We start from the raw sequence: 15,588 nt of genomic DNA, 5'->3' as shown, positions 1-15,588 counted from the left end.
CCATTTCTCTCTCCTCCAAATTCTCCTTCTCCCAGACTGGCTCTGGTTCACTCCTCGGCTCCGCCGACTGCTCCATGTGCCCCCCCAAAAAATGTCTTGGGGTTCCTGTGGCCTACCTCCCCGACTTCGTCGCTGTCCCTCCTTCGCTGCTTCCGCCTGCCTCCATGGCAGGCTCTTCTCTCCTGCCATTATGTCGTCCCAAGTCCAGGATGTTCTCTACCTAATCTCCTCCACAGACAAGGATGCCATTACCTCCCGGGCACGCTGCTTGGTCAGTTGTTGGTGGGATCTTCTGTCACGATCGTTATAAGGAATGGAGCAAGGTGCAGCGTGGTAGGCGTACGTTATCCTTTAATAAATGAACACCGAACAAAAACAACAATGGCTACCTAAATATGATCCCCAATCAGAGACAACGATAAACAGCTGTCTCTGATTGGGAACCATACCAGGCCAACATAAACCATTAATCACCTAGATGACCCACCCTAGTCACTATCACGCCCCAACCAACATAGAGAATAAACAGCTCTCTATGGTCAGGCGTGACAGTACCCCCCCCCCTTGTTCCAAAAACACGTTTTCATATGATTTCATCTGGAGTGCCTCAATGTCTCAGCATTGACATCCGATACTTATTTGTTACCAAGAACATATATCCACACACTCTTGAAAATAAGAGTATGGTTACAGTACAATGTTGTTCCCTGGTTTACAAAAAGGTCAAAGGTACACATAAGGTACCTTCAGAGGTACAAATAGGAATTCACACAGTACTGGTCGGTGCCTTTTAGAGTACATGTGCGGCTAATCTATACTTAACAAAAATAGAAATGCAACATGGGACAATTTCTAAGATTTTACCGAGTTACAGTTCATATAAGGAAATCAGTCCATTGAAAAAAAAAAGAATTAGTCCTTAATCTATGGATTTCACATGACTGGGCATGGGAGCAACCAATAGGCCCACCCACTTGGCAGCCAGGCCCACCCACTGGGGAGTCAGGACCAGCTTCTCAGAATGAGTTTTTCCCCACAAAATGGCTTTATTACAGACAGAAATATGGGATTTTTTTTCAGCTCATGAAACATGGGACCAACACTTTACATGTTGGGTTTATATTTTTCTACACAACATATTCAGTATAAGGTGCAATTATTACAGCACTGAAATGTAGGTGGGAACAATGTGCTGGCTCGGACTCATTAGCATATTTGGGGGCGTAGTGTACAATATGTTGTTTTTGTGGCAACCATCATTGGAAATGTTGTATGTGTTTAAGTGGTTAATCATCATGTTAATAAAAGTTGTTAAACACCGCTTCTGACACGGTTAATTCTGAAATCTTTATAAGAACCTATGACACTCAGGAGCTGTATTGGTAAGAGAGTAGTGTGCAGTTTAATGTCTACTGGTTTACAGAAAGCTGATGTGAAGTTAATGATTAGTTGTTTGTCTGATGTGCAGTAGGGAAGGGCGTAGTACAATGACATGGTGACTAGGTACTGTATGAATTAAATATTATACAGTTATTTGGTATTACATGCAGTCATGTCAGGCTGGAGAACTGCCAGCCCACAAGCACAGAATTATAAACAGAACACAACAGACCATATTAACTGGGAAGCCATTCCCACTCTTGGGAGACCAAAAAGAGCTAGTTAAAAGCCATGCCTGCAATATTCTGATAGGCTGCCAATTAGCAAGTAAGGTTGCTTGTTGTCAACAGAAGAGTCAGAGAAGGCACAATAGGTTGCTGGTATGTTACTGTGAATTTTACAATAATTTACTGACATATGGTTTCCAGATAGGAAAAGTCCAATTCCAGTAGTGAAACTACTGGACAACAGTCAATACTGTCAATACTTTTTTACAGTGGCGCTCATCAGTGCCACATGCTCTAACAGAATTTGTAAAATAGACCATGTCAAAAGAGACACTCAACTTCCAACAACATTAACTATCAGACAGTTAAAATGCTACAACACTGCCACTGTCGGTAGACACAAATATATTTGACCACGTCCCCAAATATGCTAATGACCCCACCAGTACATTGCACCCACCTATCAAAGAGGGGGACTGTTAAAATTGAAATAATGTAAATTATGCATTTTAGAGTAAAATATTCTGAATGACATTTGACACCTGGATTTTCACATGTACTCAAATGTTGTCACATGCTCACATGTTGAAATTTTACATCCCCATGTTGACACATTTATTTCACATGAGATCCTATTACATCATATTTCACGTTATCACATTAGTTGATTTAAAAAAGTTATCTTTATTTAACTATGCAAGTCAGTTATGAACAAATTCTTATTTACAATGACAGGAAACAGTGGGATAACTGCCTTGTTCAGGGGCAGAACAAGAGATTTTTACCTTGTCAGGTCTGGGATTTGATCCAGCAACCTTTCAATCACTGGCACACCACTCTAACCACTAGGCTACCTGCTACCCCCATAAAATCATATTAAATTCACGTGGTTTTTTCCATGAGGGTTCTCCCTGAATTCATATTATGGTATGGATTAGAATAATTTCAGTATATGTGGACAGTATCATCACCATAGTGGAATTAATGTTTCAATGTGAAACATTTTATTCCACTCTGGAAAATCCTATTCACCTCTCTGAAGAATCAGTAGTGCTCCACCGTGTACTACCTTCCCACATTTTATTACAGAGACTCCTTTACCCAGCCCTCCCCTTGGTGCTTGATCAACCAATCGGATCGTAGTTTTTGCTTTAACAGCCTACCACAAGCCTACCTTGCCCTCTCTTCCTGTTGTTGCTAGAACAGTGATGTCAACTCTCCTGTGACATGATTGGCTGTGGAGGCTGTGCTGGGTTTCAGGTCGCTGCCTAGGCTGAGCAGCACAAAGGACTGGGGGAGAAAGCTGCATCCATCTCTGCATTGGAAGAATCCACTGGATTGGGAGAAGAAGACAAACGCCACAGGCTCCATTACCCACGTCTGCTCAGAGACCCAGACCGAGACTGCGCACAGCCAGAAAAAAATAGAGAGAGATATTTCAGGATGTAGAGAGAGGGATAGATACAGGGAGAGTCATAGATTTAGCACAAAAGAGATAGATAAATATAGATTTGTATATAGACGGTAGGCAAAACAGGGCCGGTGCTACCTGCTGGGAGGTGCTATGAGGCTGTGTTATCGATACTGGCCAGACGCAGGTTGCAGCAACAGCAGCAGCAGCAGGGCATTCCTCCGGCTGGATGTCTGTTATTCTGAGGCAGTGCTGTGAGTGGTGCGTAGTACCACCAAATCCAGCACGACTGTGGCGGGGGAGAAAATCTCTGACATGCCCACGGAGATGCTTCAGTCAGAAGGCGTGGGCAAGGATGTCACCCTACCTGCTGCAACAGCCGGCCCGGCTCAACCCGGCGCGGTGCCATTGCGGATCCTCAACAAGGGGCCTGAATACTTCCGCAGGCAGGCCGCAGAGCAGCACCAACCCCATCGTATGAGCGCCGTGGAGAGGCTGGAGGCGGACAAGGCCAAGTACGTGAAGAGCCAAGAGGTGATCAACGCCAAGCAGGAGCCTGTGACGGCTGCTCTACTCCTGCCCAGCCCTCCTGGACCCCCTGGTGGCCCTGCATATGGTCCCAAGAGAGCTGGCAGCAGCCCTGCCCTCAAAGCCTCCAACAAAAACAACGGTAAATCTGATGTGGGCCAAGCCAAGCGTGCCAACCTCAATTTAGAGATCCTGCGGAATCTTCTCAACAGTTCAGAGAGTTGCATGGCGGGCCAGGGGAATGGGGCAAGGAGCTGGGCCCCACAGCGCTCCCGGTCCAGCGAGCTTCATCGCCGCTCCTTTGCTGAGTCGCTGCGGGTGTTCCCCACACAGGGTGCCAACCTCAACCTGAGCGCCAGCCTCCTGCAGGAGCGGCCCGTTGAGGGCCTGCTGCACCTCTCACTCAGCTCCTCAGACTTGCGCTTGCCCCTCCGTGTGAAACCCGGCATTAGCGGTGGCTCCGGCCCGCCCCCGCCACCCAAACCACATGCCTCTGTTCCACGGAGACCATCCCTGAACCGGTCCAAATCTGACCTGAGTGAGCGCTATGCCCGGGCAGGCGCTGACGTGGAGCGCTTCTTTAACTACTGTGGGCTGGACCCCGGGGAGCTGGAGGGCCTCGGTGTGGTGGAGAGCTTTGCCCGGGCCAACTCCGACCTCCTCTCCCTCAACTTCCGCAGCGCCAGCATGATCAGCTCCGACTGCGAGCGATCGCTGCATAGCAACGACAACCTGACAGACGACGCGGACTCGGCTGAGCGCGTCCCCTACGGAATATCTGCCGTCGAGCGCAATGCACGCGTTATCAAATGGCTGTATAGCATCAAACATGCAAGAGAATCTCAGAAAGTCTCCCATGTTTGAGAGGACTCAAGCTTTATTAGGTCATGATTAGCGGAACTAGCTACAAAAGGCATTCATAACCCATCCATAAGCACTAAATAAATATAAATACTATATAGGTATTTGATAAACGCTTTGTGATGTATTGAACATAGCATCTTACAGTGCATTTATGTGAAAGTATAATATCATTATTGATATTTTTGAACCATTTGTAAATCAATAGTAAACTATAAATCATCATGTATTATGCATTTGCTTATTTATTAACAGTAAGTTAATACAATTGAATAATTTTTTATTCATTATCATGCCAGATGTCATAGCACTAATGTCACTCATGAAGACATCCAGAAACACTATGAAATATCTACATGATAAAGAAACGTAAAATGTGTAAACATAAAACACTTGTTGGAGTACATGCATATGTAAAGTAAAACATGCATATGCATAGTAAAACATGCATATGTAAAGTAAAACATGCATATGTAAAGTAAAACATGCATATGTATAGTAAAACATGTATATGTGTAAAGTATGTCTTGAATCATCGACAACAGGCCTTATACTGTATAAAGGTAAACACGGTTATATGGATTAGTGTTTATAAGAATTCTAAAGCAGGCATTCAAATAAAAATGTTTCCAATTACAAAACCTTCCCACAATTCAAATTTGGACCTAAGGACTGCTAACCAAAGTTCCAACGAAAGGACAAGACATACCTACACGCTGGTGGCAGTCCTAACGCCTCTGACCACAGAACATTGGCCTTCCTTTTCTTTTTATTTCTCTACGGTTCTACATGTTGAATCGACACCGTTCGTTGACACCCAGCAGGTGATCTACTGCGCACGGCCAACATTCGTGTTGGTCTGTCTTGTCCTTTAAGGATAAGATGCACTATAGGGTGATGCTATGTCAAACTGTGACGTTTTCATACGGTAACCCTATATACAGCTGTTTCATCATGTTTACCTAGTGCTTACAGTAAGGTTGTAAATGCTCCCTGTGTAGACACAGTGGATGTAATTCATTATCCATTATGCATTATTTGATCTACAATAGGTATTTGTGGTCCTGAAAACATTGTCCTGTCAGCCTGCATGCTTCCCCAAACCTGCAGTTCTCAGACAGAACCTTGATTTTAAGATGGCTGCTGTAGTACCTTACTATCTTTTAAAAAAACAGGGGGAAAAACGAGTTAAGCCGCATTGGCACAGTCAGCATTGTCTGGGTACATGGACTGTTACTCAAAGTCATTCCCGAGGCTGAGCGCATTATGTCCTGCTATTTGCACTTCAGTGTTGATGCTTTGCTCCTGTGTGCTTTGATCAATACCCACGTGTGTGTGTGTGTCCAAGCTCTGTGTGAATATAAACTCTTTAGCTGGCAAAGCATGTTATCAACTTCTATTTGGTTTTGTACTGGTTCTGTAGTTCCCTCCATGTGGTCACTGTTGTGTTCATTTGGCGAATTAGGACCGGATGGTTGCGTTTGGGGACTATTGGCTTGCTCTACGTGTCAATGCATCACCAATGCAATGTACCAGTGGCCCAAGATCTTTTTGTATTGTATAATGTACACTGTATAGGGACATGCATAGCACTTCAACTGCTACCATATCTATGAAAGACTCAATTCTGCTTGTTACTGTATTAAATAGCTTATTAACTGCTTAGGCCTTGTCTTTTATCAAATCAAATGTATTTGTCACATACACATGGTTAGCAGATGTTAATGCGAGTGTAGTGAAATGCTTGTGCTTCTAGTTCCGACAATGCTGTAATAACCAACGAGTAATCTGACCTAACAATTCCAAAACTACTACCTTATGCACACAAGTGTAAAGGGATAAAGAATATGTACATAAAATATATGAATGAGTGATGGTACAGAACGGCATAGGCAAGATGCAGTAGATGGTATCGAGTACAGTATATACATATGAGATGAGTAATGTAGGGTATGTAAACAAAGTGGCATAGTTTAGGGTGGCTAGTGATACATGTGTTACATAAAGATGCAGTAGATGATATAGAGTACAGTATATACATATACATATGAGATGAGTAATGTAAACATTATATTAAATAACATTGTTTAAAGTGGCTAGTGATATATTTTACATCAATTTCCATCAATTCCCATTATTAAAGTGGCTGGAGTTGAGTCAGTGTGTTGGCAGCAGCCACTCAATGTTAGTGGTGGCTGTTTAACAGTATGATGGCCTTGATATAGCTGTTTTTCAGTCTCTCGGTCCCTGCTTTGATGCACCTGTACTGACCTCGCCTTCTGGATGATAGCGGGGTGAACAGGCAGTGGCTCGGGTGGTTGTTGTCCTTGATGAACTTAATGGCCTTCCTGTGACATCGGGTGGTGTAGGTGTCCTGGAGGGCAGGTAGTTTGCACCCAGTGATGCGTTGTGCAGACCTCACTACCCTCTGAGGAGCCTTACGGTTGTGGGCGGAGCAGTTGCCGTACCAGGCGGTGATACAGCCCGACAGGATGCTCTCGATTGTGCATCTGTAGAAGTTTGTGAGTGCTTTTGGTGACAAGACAAATTTCTTCAGCCTCCTGAGGTTGAAGAGGCACTGCTGCGCCTTCTTCACAACGCTGTCTGTGTGGGTGGACCAATTCAGTTTGTCTGTGATGTGTACGCCGAGGAACTTACTGTTCCATCGATGTGGATAGGGGGGTGCTCCCTCTGCTGTTTCCTGAATTCCACAATCATCTCCTTAGTTTTGTTGATGTTGAGTGTGAGGTTATTTTCCTGACACCACACTCCGAGGGCCCTCACCTCCTCCCTGTAGGCCGTCTCGTCGTTGTTGGTAATCAAGCCTACCACTGTAGTGTCATCCGCAAACTTGATGATTGAGTTGGAGGCGTGCATGGCCACGCAGTCGTGGGTGACCAGGGAGTACAGGAGAGGGCTCAGAACGCACCCTTGTGGGGCCCCAGTGTTGAGGATCAGCGGGGTGGAGAGGTTGTTACCTACCCTCACCACCTGGGGGCGGCCCGTCAGGAAGTCCAGTACCCAGTTGCACAGGGCGGGGTCGAGATCCAGGGTCTCGAGCTTGATGACGAGTTTGGAGGGTACTATGGTGTTAAATGCTGAGCTGTAGTCGATGAACAGCATTCTCACATAGGTATTCCTCATGTCCAGATGGGTTAGGGCAGTGTGCAGTGTGGTTGAGATTGCATCGTCTGTAGACCTATTTGGGCGGTAAGCAAATTGGAGTGGGTCTAGGGTGTCAGGTAGGGTGGAGGTGATATGGTCCTTGACTAGTCTATCAAAGCACTTCATGATGACGGAAGTGAGTGCTACAGGGTGGTAGTCGTTTAGCTCAGTTAACACACCAGCCAGCTGGTCTGCGCATGCTCTGAGGACGCGGCTGGGGATGCCGTCTGGGCCTGCAGCCTTGCGAGGGTTAACACGTTTAAATGTTTTACTCACGTCGGCTGCAGTGAAGGAGAGTCCGCATGTTTTGGTTGCAGGCCGTGTCAGTGGCACTGTATTGTCCTCAAAGCGGGCAAAAAAGTTATTTAGTCTGCCTGGGAGCAAGACATATTTCATCACATTTGAATTATCCTGCAAAACTTTTAGTAAGTTCTTTTCTTTTTTTAAACTTTTTTTTTTTACACAAATGGCAAAACCACAAGCACATGTGTTGCGAAACCCTTCTCATAAAATCAACAGCCAATAAACAGGGAGTTCGCCTTTCCAGTCAGTGACCATTCCAACATATTTGCACTTACCAGTAATAAAATAAACCATGCTCTTGCATGTGTTAAAGGCCAGGTAAGATTTCCTGCTGTTTAATGGTCATTTCATAAGGTTCTACAAATAACCACGTTGCCTTTACATGCCTTTATTTATCATTTGAGTAGAAATGTGTGTGTGTGTGTCTTCCTCTCTCCATTCGACTCCCTTTTGATGAGCTCAGGGATGTAATCACTGTAGCTGTCCTGTCTGGCAATCTGACAATGAAAGAAAGAGTTTGTGTACTTACCGCATCAGTGCTTTGAGGTGGTTTATGCATCCAAACACGAGTATACTACCTGAGATCTATTCAATCTCAAATGAATACTGTCTCTGAGTAGGTATATGACCTAATGTTAGTGAATAGTGTCTCTGGTTGTGTATATGACCTAATGTTAGTGAATAGTGTCTCTGGTTGTGTATATGACCTAATGTTAGTGAATAGTGTCTCTGGTTGTGTATATGACCTTATGTTAGTGAATAGTGTCTCTGGTTGTGTATATGACCTAATGTTAGTGAATAGTGTCTCTGGTTGTGTATATGACCTAATGTTAGTGAATAGTGTCTCTGGTTGTGTATATGACCTAATGTTAGTGAATAGTGTCTCTGGTTGTGTATATAACCCAATGTTAGTGAATAGTGTCTCTGGTTGTGTATATGACCTAATGTTAGTGAATAGTGTCTCTGGTTGTGTATATGACCTAATGTTAGTGAATAGTGTCTCTGGTTGTGTATATGACCTAATGTTAGTGAATAGTGTCTCTGGTTGTGTATATGACCTAATGTTAGTGAATAGTGTCTCTGGTTGTGTATATGACCTAATGTTAGTGAAAAGTGTTTGTGGCCATGGAGGCACCTGTATAGTGTTTCTATTCTATTCCTATAGCTCAGGCTATGTGCAGTATACCGAACAGAATACATACAGAAGGTCATTTGGAGTTTCTGTACCTGTATTTTCCATCCCCAGTCTATTTTACTTGACAAGTCTGTGGATCAATTCCCTCTTCTCATCCTGCAACTCGCTAATCTTCATCTCATAGTCCTGCTCTCTCTTTCTCTGCTCTGTCTTTGAGCATCTCTCGCCTTCTCAACACACTGTCTCACGTCTCCCAGGTTTTGTCTTACATTCTCCGGTATATATTTCTTCTCTCCAGCTCCATCAATGTGTCTATGTATGCTTCCTTGTCTTTCTTTTTCTATTTCTTCCTTCTCTCCTTCCATCATCTCGCTCACTCTCCTTTTCTCCCGGCACCTCCTCTCTCACCCGCTCTATTTCATTCTTGACCCTCTTCTCCATATACTCCCTCTTTCTCACTCACATTTTTCATCCTCTCTACCTCTTTCTCTACCACAAACTTATCTACCTCTTTCTCCTTCATCCTCTCTACCTCTTTCTCGCTCTCTCCCTCATCCTCTCTTCCTCTTTCTCTCTGTCCTTCATCTGCTATACCTCTTTCTCTCTCTCTCCTTCATCCTCTACCTCTTTCTCTCTCCTTCCTCCTCTATAACTCTTTCTCTCTCTCCTTCATCCTCTCTACCTCTTTCTCTCTCCTTCCTCCTCTATACCTCTTTCTCTCTCTCCTTCATCCTCTCTACCTCTTTCTCTCTCCTTCCTCCTCTATAACTCTTTCTCTCTCTCCTTCATCCTCTCTACCTCTTTCTCTCTCCTTCCTCCTCTATAACTTTCTCTACCCCTTCAACTTCTCTACCTCTTTCTCCTTCATCCCCTCTACCTCTTTCTCTCCCTCCTTCATCCTCTCTTCCTCTTTCTCTCTCTCCATATTCTCCTCCTTTCTCTCTCTCCTTCATCCTCTCTACATCTTTCTCTCTCTCCTTCATCCTCTTCCTCTTTATCTCTATCTTTCATCATCTACCTCTTTCTCTCTCTTCTTCATCCTCTATACCGCTTTCTCTACCTCCTTCATCCTCTCTTCCTCTTTCTCTCTCTCTCAGCAGTCCATAGAGAGCCTTCAAAGTCTCTTCCTTCCCCTGTGCTTCCGCACTCTCTTTAACGCTCTCTCCATCTCCCTCCCCAGTTCTCTCCTCCAGCCCTCTCTCTCTGAGAATCTATTCTATTCAGTCCAGTCTACTGGTTTGTTCAGTCTAGTCCAGTCTAGTTTAGTCTAGCTAGGTAAAATGAACATGGCAAAGTCAGATTGAATCATTAATTCAACAGAGGGGAAGTTGTATTACAGCTAGATTGTAATAGCCCACCAAATAGGCGACTTAATTACAGATGATTGATTATGGAAACTCACAGCACAAGAACGTTGTCCGTTATCCTGTTTCTGTTTTTTCAGGTCTGTGGGGGAAAAAAAAGGAATTAAAAAAATAAATCTATTAATTTCCACCTGCTGAGTTTAAGGATTCAGACTTATGGGTGTCATTCAGGCTTATAGGTTTGCATTGTGCTCTGCTTCAAGTGTTCAGCAAAAGTGACTCAGGAGTGGAAATTATTTTCGCAACATCTAGATTGTTTGGTATGTTGTCATGACAACAGCATTGTGATGCTCCAGAACCAGAATGATGATATTATGGTACTCCAGAGTTCTGGTCCTATCCTGTCTGTGTTGGCCTGCTCCCTGTGTAAACTAGCATTTCATTCTCACATGTATGCCCCTACACCAAATATTCTTAGAAATAAATCTATAAAATAATGGGTTCTCCTCCATTTCTGTCTCCAATACACAAACCATAGAGATTAGGCTAATAGGCTATTTCTATCACACAAACTGCTTTCTCATTTGACTAAATACGAATCTCTGCTAGGCTACTACATATAATTGTTCAATGAATTAACAGTTAGATGAATGGCAAAGCAGTTAGATGAGGGACAGAAAACGAATAAAATACTGAAAAATTTAATGTTTTATTAAAACCTCTCTGATATATTAATTGAAAGAAAACACATGTTTTTATTTTCCACTATGTTCACTTATATATATATCTAACACAGTAAAACGCCTTAAGGGACTATTCTTCGTGTGCTTTTAAGCTATACAGCAGCCGTTCTAGGTAACTGATCTGGCTGTTACGTTACCTTGTCCTATAATAAATGGGCTGGACAAGGTCGCGCAAGACGCGCATAGCCGCCTAGCTGTCTCCACAACAAACGTACGGATATCAGAAACGGTTACACCTCAATGGAAAAAACAGCACAGTAGACTAGACCATTTGCGACCGTGCATGTATAACGGACAGTCAATATATCGCATAATAAAAACACATATAAGTAGGCTATTCTCTCGGTCTTCCTCGCGCTTGCCAGGTGAGTTTTGGCGTTTTCCTCCTGTCTTTTATATTTTCTCAAACATAACAATGTAGGCAATTTCTCAATTAAGCTACACATCCCCATCTATATTGCAAATAGCCTCAATGATGCATACAATATAGTATTTAAACTGATGCTTTAGAAGAAAAACGCCAAATAACCGACATTAGTTATTTTTTGTCCGGCATATTAGGGTGGTAGTCTTATTGTTAGCATAATATTGCGCGTGTTATTTATCAATGTTGGACACGGTTATATCTCTGCCTCCCGTTTCCTTCTCTTACATTTTGGCTACAGTGTTTAGTTCACGCTTTTTATTCGTATCAAATATGAGTAGCCTATTATATTCGCAGGTCATATCTGAGGAGTTGGCTAATTCGTCCCTCTGGTTTAGGTTCACTGCGTCTAATGCTCCCTTGTATAAAAATAGCTGGAAGCATCTCAATGGGGTTCGCGTCATAATGCGGTTTTTCGATGAATTTTTATACTAGGCTTATGCTTTGATGTCTCATGAATAAATCCCTTACGGGGAATGAGAACATAGCCTAACTCATGTGCAGTTTGATAAACATCAATTAAAATAGACAGGAGCTTGTTTTCATGTGATCGATTTGGTGCTGCCCTGGATTACTGAAATAACAATATTGGGTTTAGGCCTATCCGCATTTAGTCAACATTTGATAGGACTGCCAGCTAGACCAAGACGACCTTTGATGCACATTTTTCAGACATAAATTAGGTAGTTGTTGATGTATTAGACATTACCAGTTAGGCCTACAGATGCTGAAAGCCTGTAATTACACAGAGGAATAAGGGAAACCTATTAGAATAGCTATGAGTCTTTGCTGTCAATCTTTTGCAACTTTTCTCTTTAGAAACCACCATGTCGCTGTATCCATCATTGGAGGACATGAAGGTGGATCAATTTATACAGGTAAGAGTCCTACATTTGTTTCAACACTTCAGAAACACCTAATGCATTGTTATTGAGCACATGTATAACTAATTGGCCTCATTATTTTACCAGGCTCGAAGTAGTACTTACTCTGCCAGTCCAAGCAAGACACCTGCTCTACTTGCTGTACAGGATGCTCCAAATCCAAATCCTGTGGAGGAAAAAATGGGTAACCAATTCCTCCCATATGTCTTTCATTATCAATAATGCAGTCTGGATATGTTGTAATGTCTTCACGTGCTGACTCTACTAACCTTTTGATATCATGTCTCACAAATGATGGTAGAATTGTATCCACTTTTAGAGCAAATGGGAAATAATTATTGATCGTAGCTTGCCTTTGTTTCTCATTTCTCTGTATCTGTTGGTGTTGGTTGCCTTGCAGGACTCTACCCCAAACTGTACCCTGAGCTCTCAGAGTTCATGGGGCTGAACCTCAGTGAGGATACACTTCGCCAGGCGCTGTCCATGGTACCAGCAGAAGACTACTCTGGGGTAATCACACTCTGGGTTTATAATTTGATATAAAATGGTGGCAGTTATTGTCAGGGTTGATTTTGTTGAATTTCAGTCCACGGTCCTGAAATAAAATACAATTGACACCAACCCTGTTTGCTATTACTTTCATATCATGTCTCTGTTTAATCTAAAACTGCAGACATGAACCATAAAGTAATGTTAATTGTCATCTACTCCATGGGATGCTGATGAATGTTCTCACCTCTGTGGCTCTTTGAGAGTGATATGTTGGCTCTGTGTGGTTTCTGCAGGCAGTGGCTCCCAGGACTTCCGCTCTGAGCTACATGAGCGCTCCGATCACAGGGAATGATTGTGGCATCCGCAGGGCTGAGATACGGCAAGGCATCAGGGAGGTCATCCTCTGCAAGGACAGCGACGGCAAGATCGGACTGCGCCTCAAATCTGTGGACAATGTAAGACACTGGCACTATTCAATGGCATGTCAAGTAATATAAAATGATCCAGTTGGAAGTATGAACAAAATAGTAGGGTACCCTAGGTTTTCCTTTTAGCAAGCCTGACTATAGCGCCACTTTTGTACTCAAAATGTCTCCCTTGGATACAGTTCTGTTGCTGAGTATCAGTGTTGCTTGGCAGGGTGTGTTTGTTCAGCTGGTACAGGCGAACACTGCCGCGGCATTGGGCGGCCTGCGCTTTGGAGATCAGGTGCTGCAGATAAACGGGGAGAACTGCGCTGGGTGGAGCACGGACAAGGCCCACAAGGTGCTGAAGAACGCCAGCGCCGAGAGGATAGCCTTTGTGGTACGGGACAGGTGAGCTCCCACCAGCCATTCATAATTCAACTGAGGATCCAGTTACATCACTGAATTATTGACTTGACTTGGTCCATCATGCTTCTGGATGAGGATACTGTGTGCCAAAACACTCTAGCTGCAACAGATATCATTGTAGTACTATGGTGTGTATTATAGTGTTTGCAACTGTACATTTCCTCTGACAGACCATTTGAGCGCACCATCACCCTGCACAAAGACATCAACGGCCAATTGGGTTTCATCTTTAAGAAGGGGAAGATCACCTTTATCGTGAAGGACAGTTCTGCTGCCCGCAACGGCCTCCTGACTGATCACCACATTTGTGAAGTCAATGGGCAGAATGTCATTGGACTTAAGGTAAACAAGCTGTCCTGATTGGTTGCACTCAAAAACAAGCAATGTTTTCACAATCATTTTTTTCTTTGATCATTTTGCTGTATTCATCAGAAAATGTGTATTTTTGTCAATTTGCTGTTCTGTTCTTTGTGCCAGCAATTGCTCACTTTTCCCCTCTGTTTTTGTTCCTGGGTTCAGGATCCCCAGATTACAGACATCTTGAACTCCGCTGGTGGAGTGATAACTGTCACAGTGACACCCACCATCATCTTTGAGCACATGACGAAAAAGTGAGTACGATGTATCGAGGGATCTGTTGAAACGGACGTAAAAACCATTAACCACTAATCGCCCCAGAAATCTAAAATTAACAGAATATTGATTGGTTTTCAACAGTAATACTGTGAAACCACATAAGAGGTGGAAATGCCTATGGGAATATGCTAATATAAGTCTGTCTTTGTAGGACACTAGTCTCACGATCACAGAACTCTCCTTTTCGTTCTGGAGAAACCGCGATTGGCATCTCGAGGCTAGTAGGACACGGTCACGCCCACAGGACAGTCTGGGAGGAACAATCATTGATATACTGTCCATCTGTTTCTCTCTACGTTTCTCCAGGATGTCTTCCAGCATTGTGAAGAGCCTAATGGATCACTCTATCCCGGAGGTGTGAGGCCGGCAGTCATGTGATGGGAAATGAAGAGGAATACCAATAACGTTATATGAATTGATGAGAAATGATGATTCTGCTGAGTTGTGCTCATAACCCCATGTCTCAACGCTGCATCCTGCGTTCGTGAAACAGACCAGTCACATGTGCATCTTTATGCCATTACTTCAATCAAAACCCATAACCATGTTTCTGCGATTATAAAAGTAAAGTGTGTTAAATCATCTCTGTACAGTATGTTTGTTTCAAGCTCTAAAATAAGTCCATATGGATTCAGATGTCGATTCCTGCAGCGCTAGAGGAGTTATGGTTTTGAATTACCCCACAAATTCAGATTAACAGATTTGATTTTATAGGGTCCTGAGCAATAGACCCCCGTCTTGCCCAATGGCCTAAAGCTCCATTGTAGCCAGTCTTTGGATTGAATGATACCTTGAGCTCATCAATTAACAAATCTCATACCCTCCTTTTTTGTCAGTGGAAATTACTTTCTTCTTTTATGACTTTGTCGTCTTGCAGTCAAGTGACACAATCTATCTTCTTCTGTACTACCCATATTTTTTGCCCTCTTCTATTGTATACGTTTGAAATGTTTCACATGTATGCCTTCTAGTACATGTTGTAAGCTTTAAGAACAAACGATTTACCTGGGAAAGTGAAAATGCTTGGGTGTTTGAAGGTATCCTAATATAATAATATTCAAAACCAGCCCACAATAATATGTAGATACTATAATTTAGTTTAATCTCAACTGTATGTCATTTTTATCAATCCATTCCTGCATATATTGGTGGGTTAAAATGCCCTGCATGATCATCAACGTCATTTTCGCACAAAATAAACAATTGTGTTTTACTATTGACAGCTTTCCAGTGTTAATTAAATAAAGCCATACAAACTTTCC

The 15,588-nt window shown here is 43.1% G+C and overlaps 2 protein-coding genes across 2 annotated transcripts; both read left to right on the top strand.

Annotated features, from left to right (window-relative positions):
* The first annotated feature begins 2,821 nt into the window (after positions 1–2,821).
* Positions 2,822–6,070, top strand: LOC109899419 (protein FAM110B-like). The gene has a single exon (XM_020494642.2). The coding sequence runs from the start codon at positions 3,334–3,336 to the stop codon at positions 4,408–4,410; it is 1,077 nt and encodes a 358-aa protein (XP_020350231.1). The 5' UTR covers positions 2,822–3,333; the 3' UTR covers positions 4,411–6,070.
* Positions 6,071–11,151: 5,081 nt separating this feature from the next.
* sdcbp (syndecan binding protein (syntenin)) lies at positions 11,152–15,587 on the top strand. Its single transcript, XM_020494643.2, has 9 exons — positions 11,152–11,422; positions 12,301–12,359; positions 12,453–12,549; positions 12,766–12,875; positions 13,151–13,312; positions 13,497–13,672; positions 13,861–14,032; positions 14,210–14,301; positions 14,633–15,587. Exons 1-9 carry the CDS (start codon positions 11,341–11,343, stop codon positions 14,685–14,687), a joined length of 1,005 nt encoding a protein of 334 aa, XP_020350232.1. The 5' UTR covers positions 11,152–11,340; the 3' UTR covers positions 14,688–15,587.
* The last annotated feature ends 1 nt before the right edge of the window (position 15,588 follows it).

The sequence above is a fragment of the Oncorhynchus kisutch genome, linkage group LG11 (assembly GCF_002021735.2).
Source record: "Oncorhynchus kisutch isolate 150728-3 linkage group LG11, Okis_V2, whole genome shotgun sequence".
Classification (NCBI taxonomy): Eukaryota; Metazoa; Chordata; class Actinopteri; order Salmoniformes; family Salmonidae; genus Oncorhynchus; species Oncorhynchus kisutch.
The sequence above is the reverse complement of the archived record's forward strand: the minus strand, read 5'-3'. Positions and strand labels throughout refer to the sequence as shown.

Bases quoted from the DNA above. Each gene is read 5' to 3' on its own strand.
- LOC109899419 (XM_020494642.2), top strand. From the start codon at position 3,334: ATGCCCACGGAGATGCTTCAGTCAGAAGGCGTGGGCAAGGATGTCACC.
- sdcbp (XM_020494643.2), top strand. From the start codon at position 11,341: ATGTATAACGGACAGTCAATATATCGCATAATAAAAACACATATAAGT. The intron at 12,550-12,765 runs GTAACCAATTCC...GTTGCCTTGCAG, and splicing joins TCCTGTGGAGGAAAAAATGG to GACTCTACCCCAAACTGTAC. The intron at 12,876-13,150 runs GTAATCACACTC...TGGTTTCTGCAG, and splicing joins CAGCAGAAGACTACTCTGGG to GCAGTGGCTCCCAGGACTTC.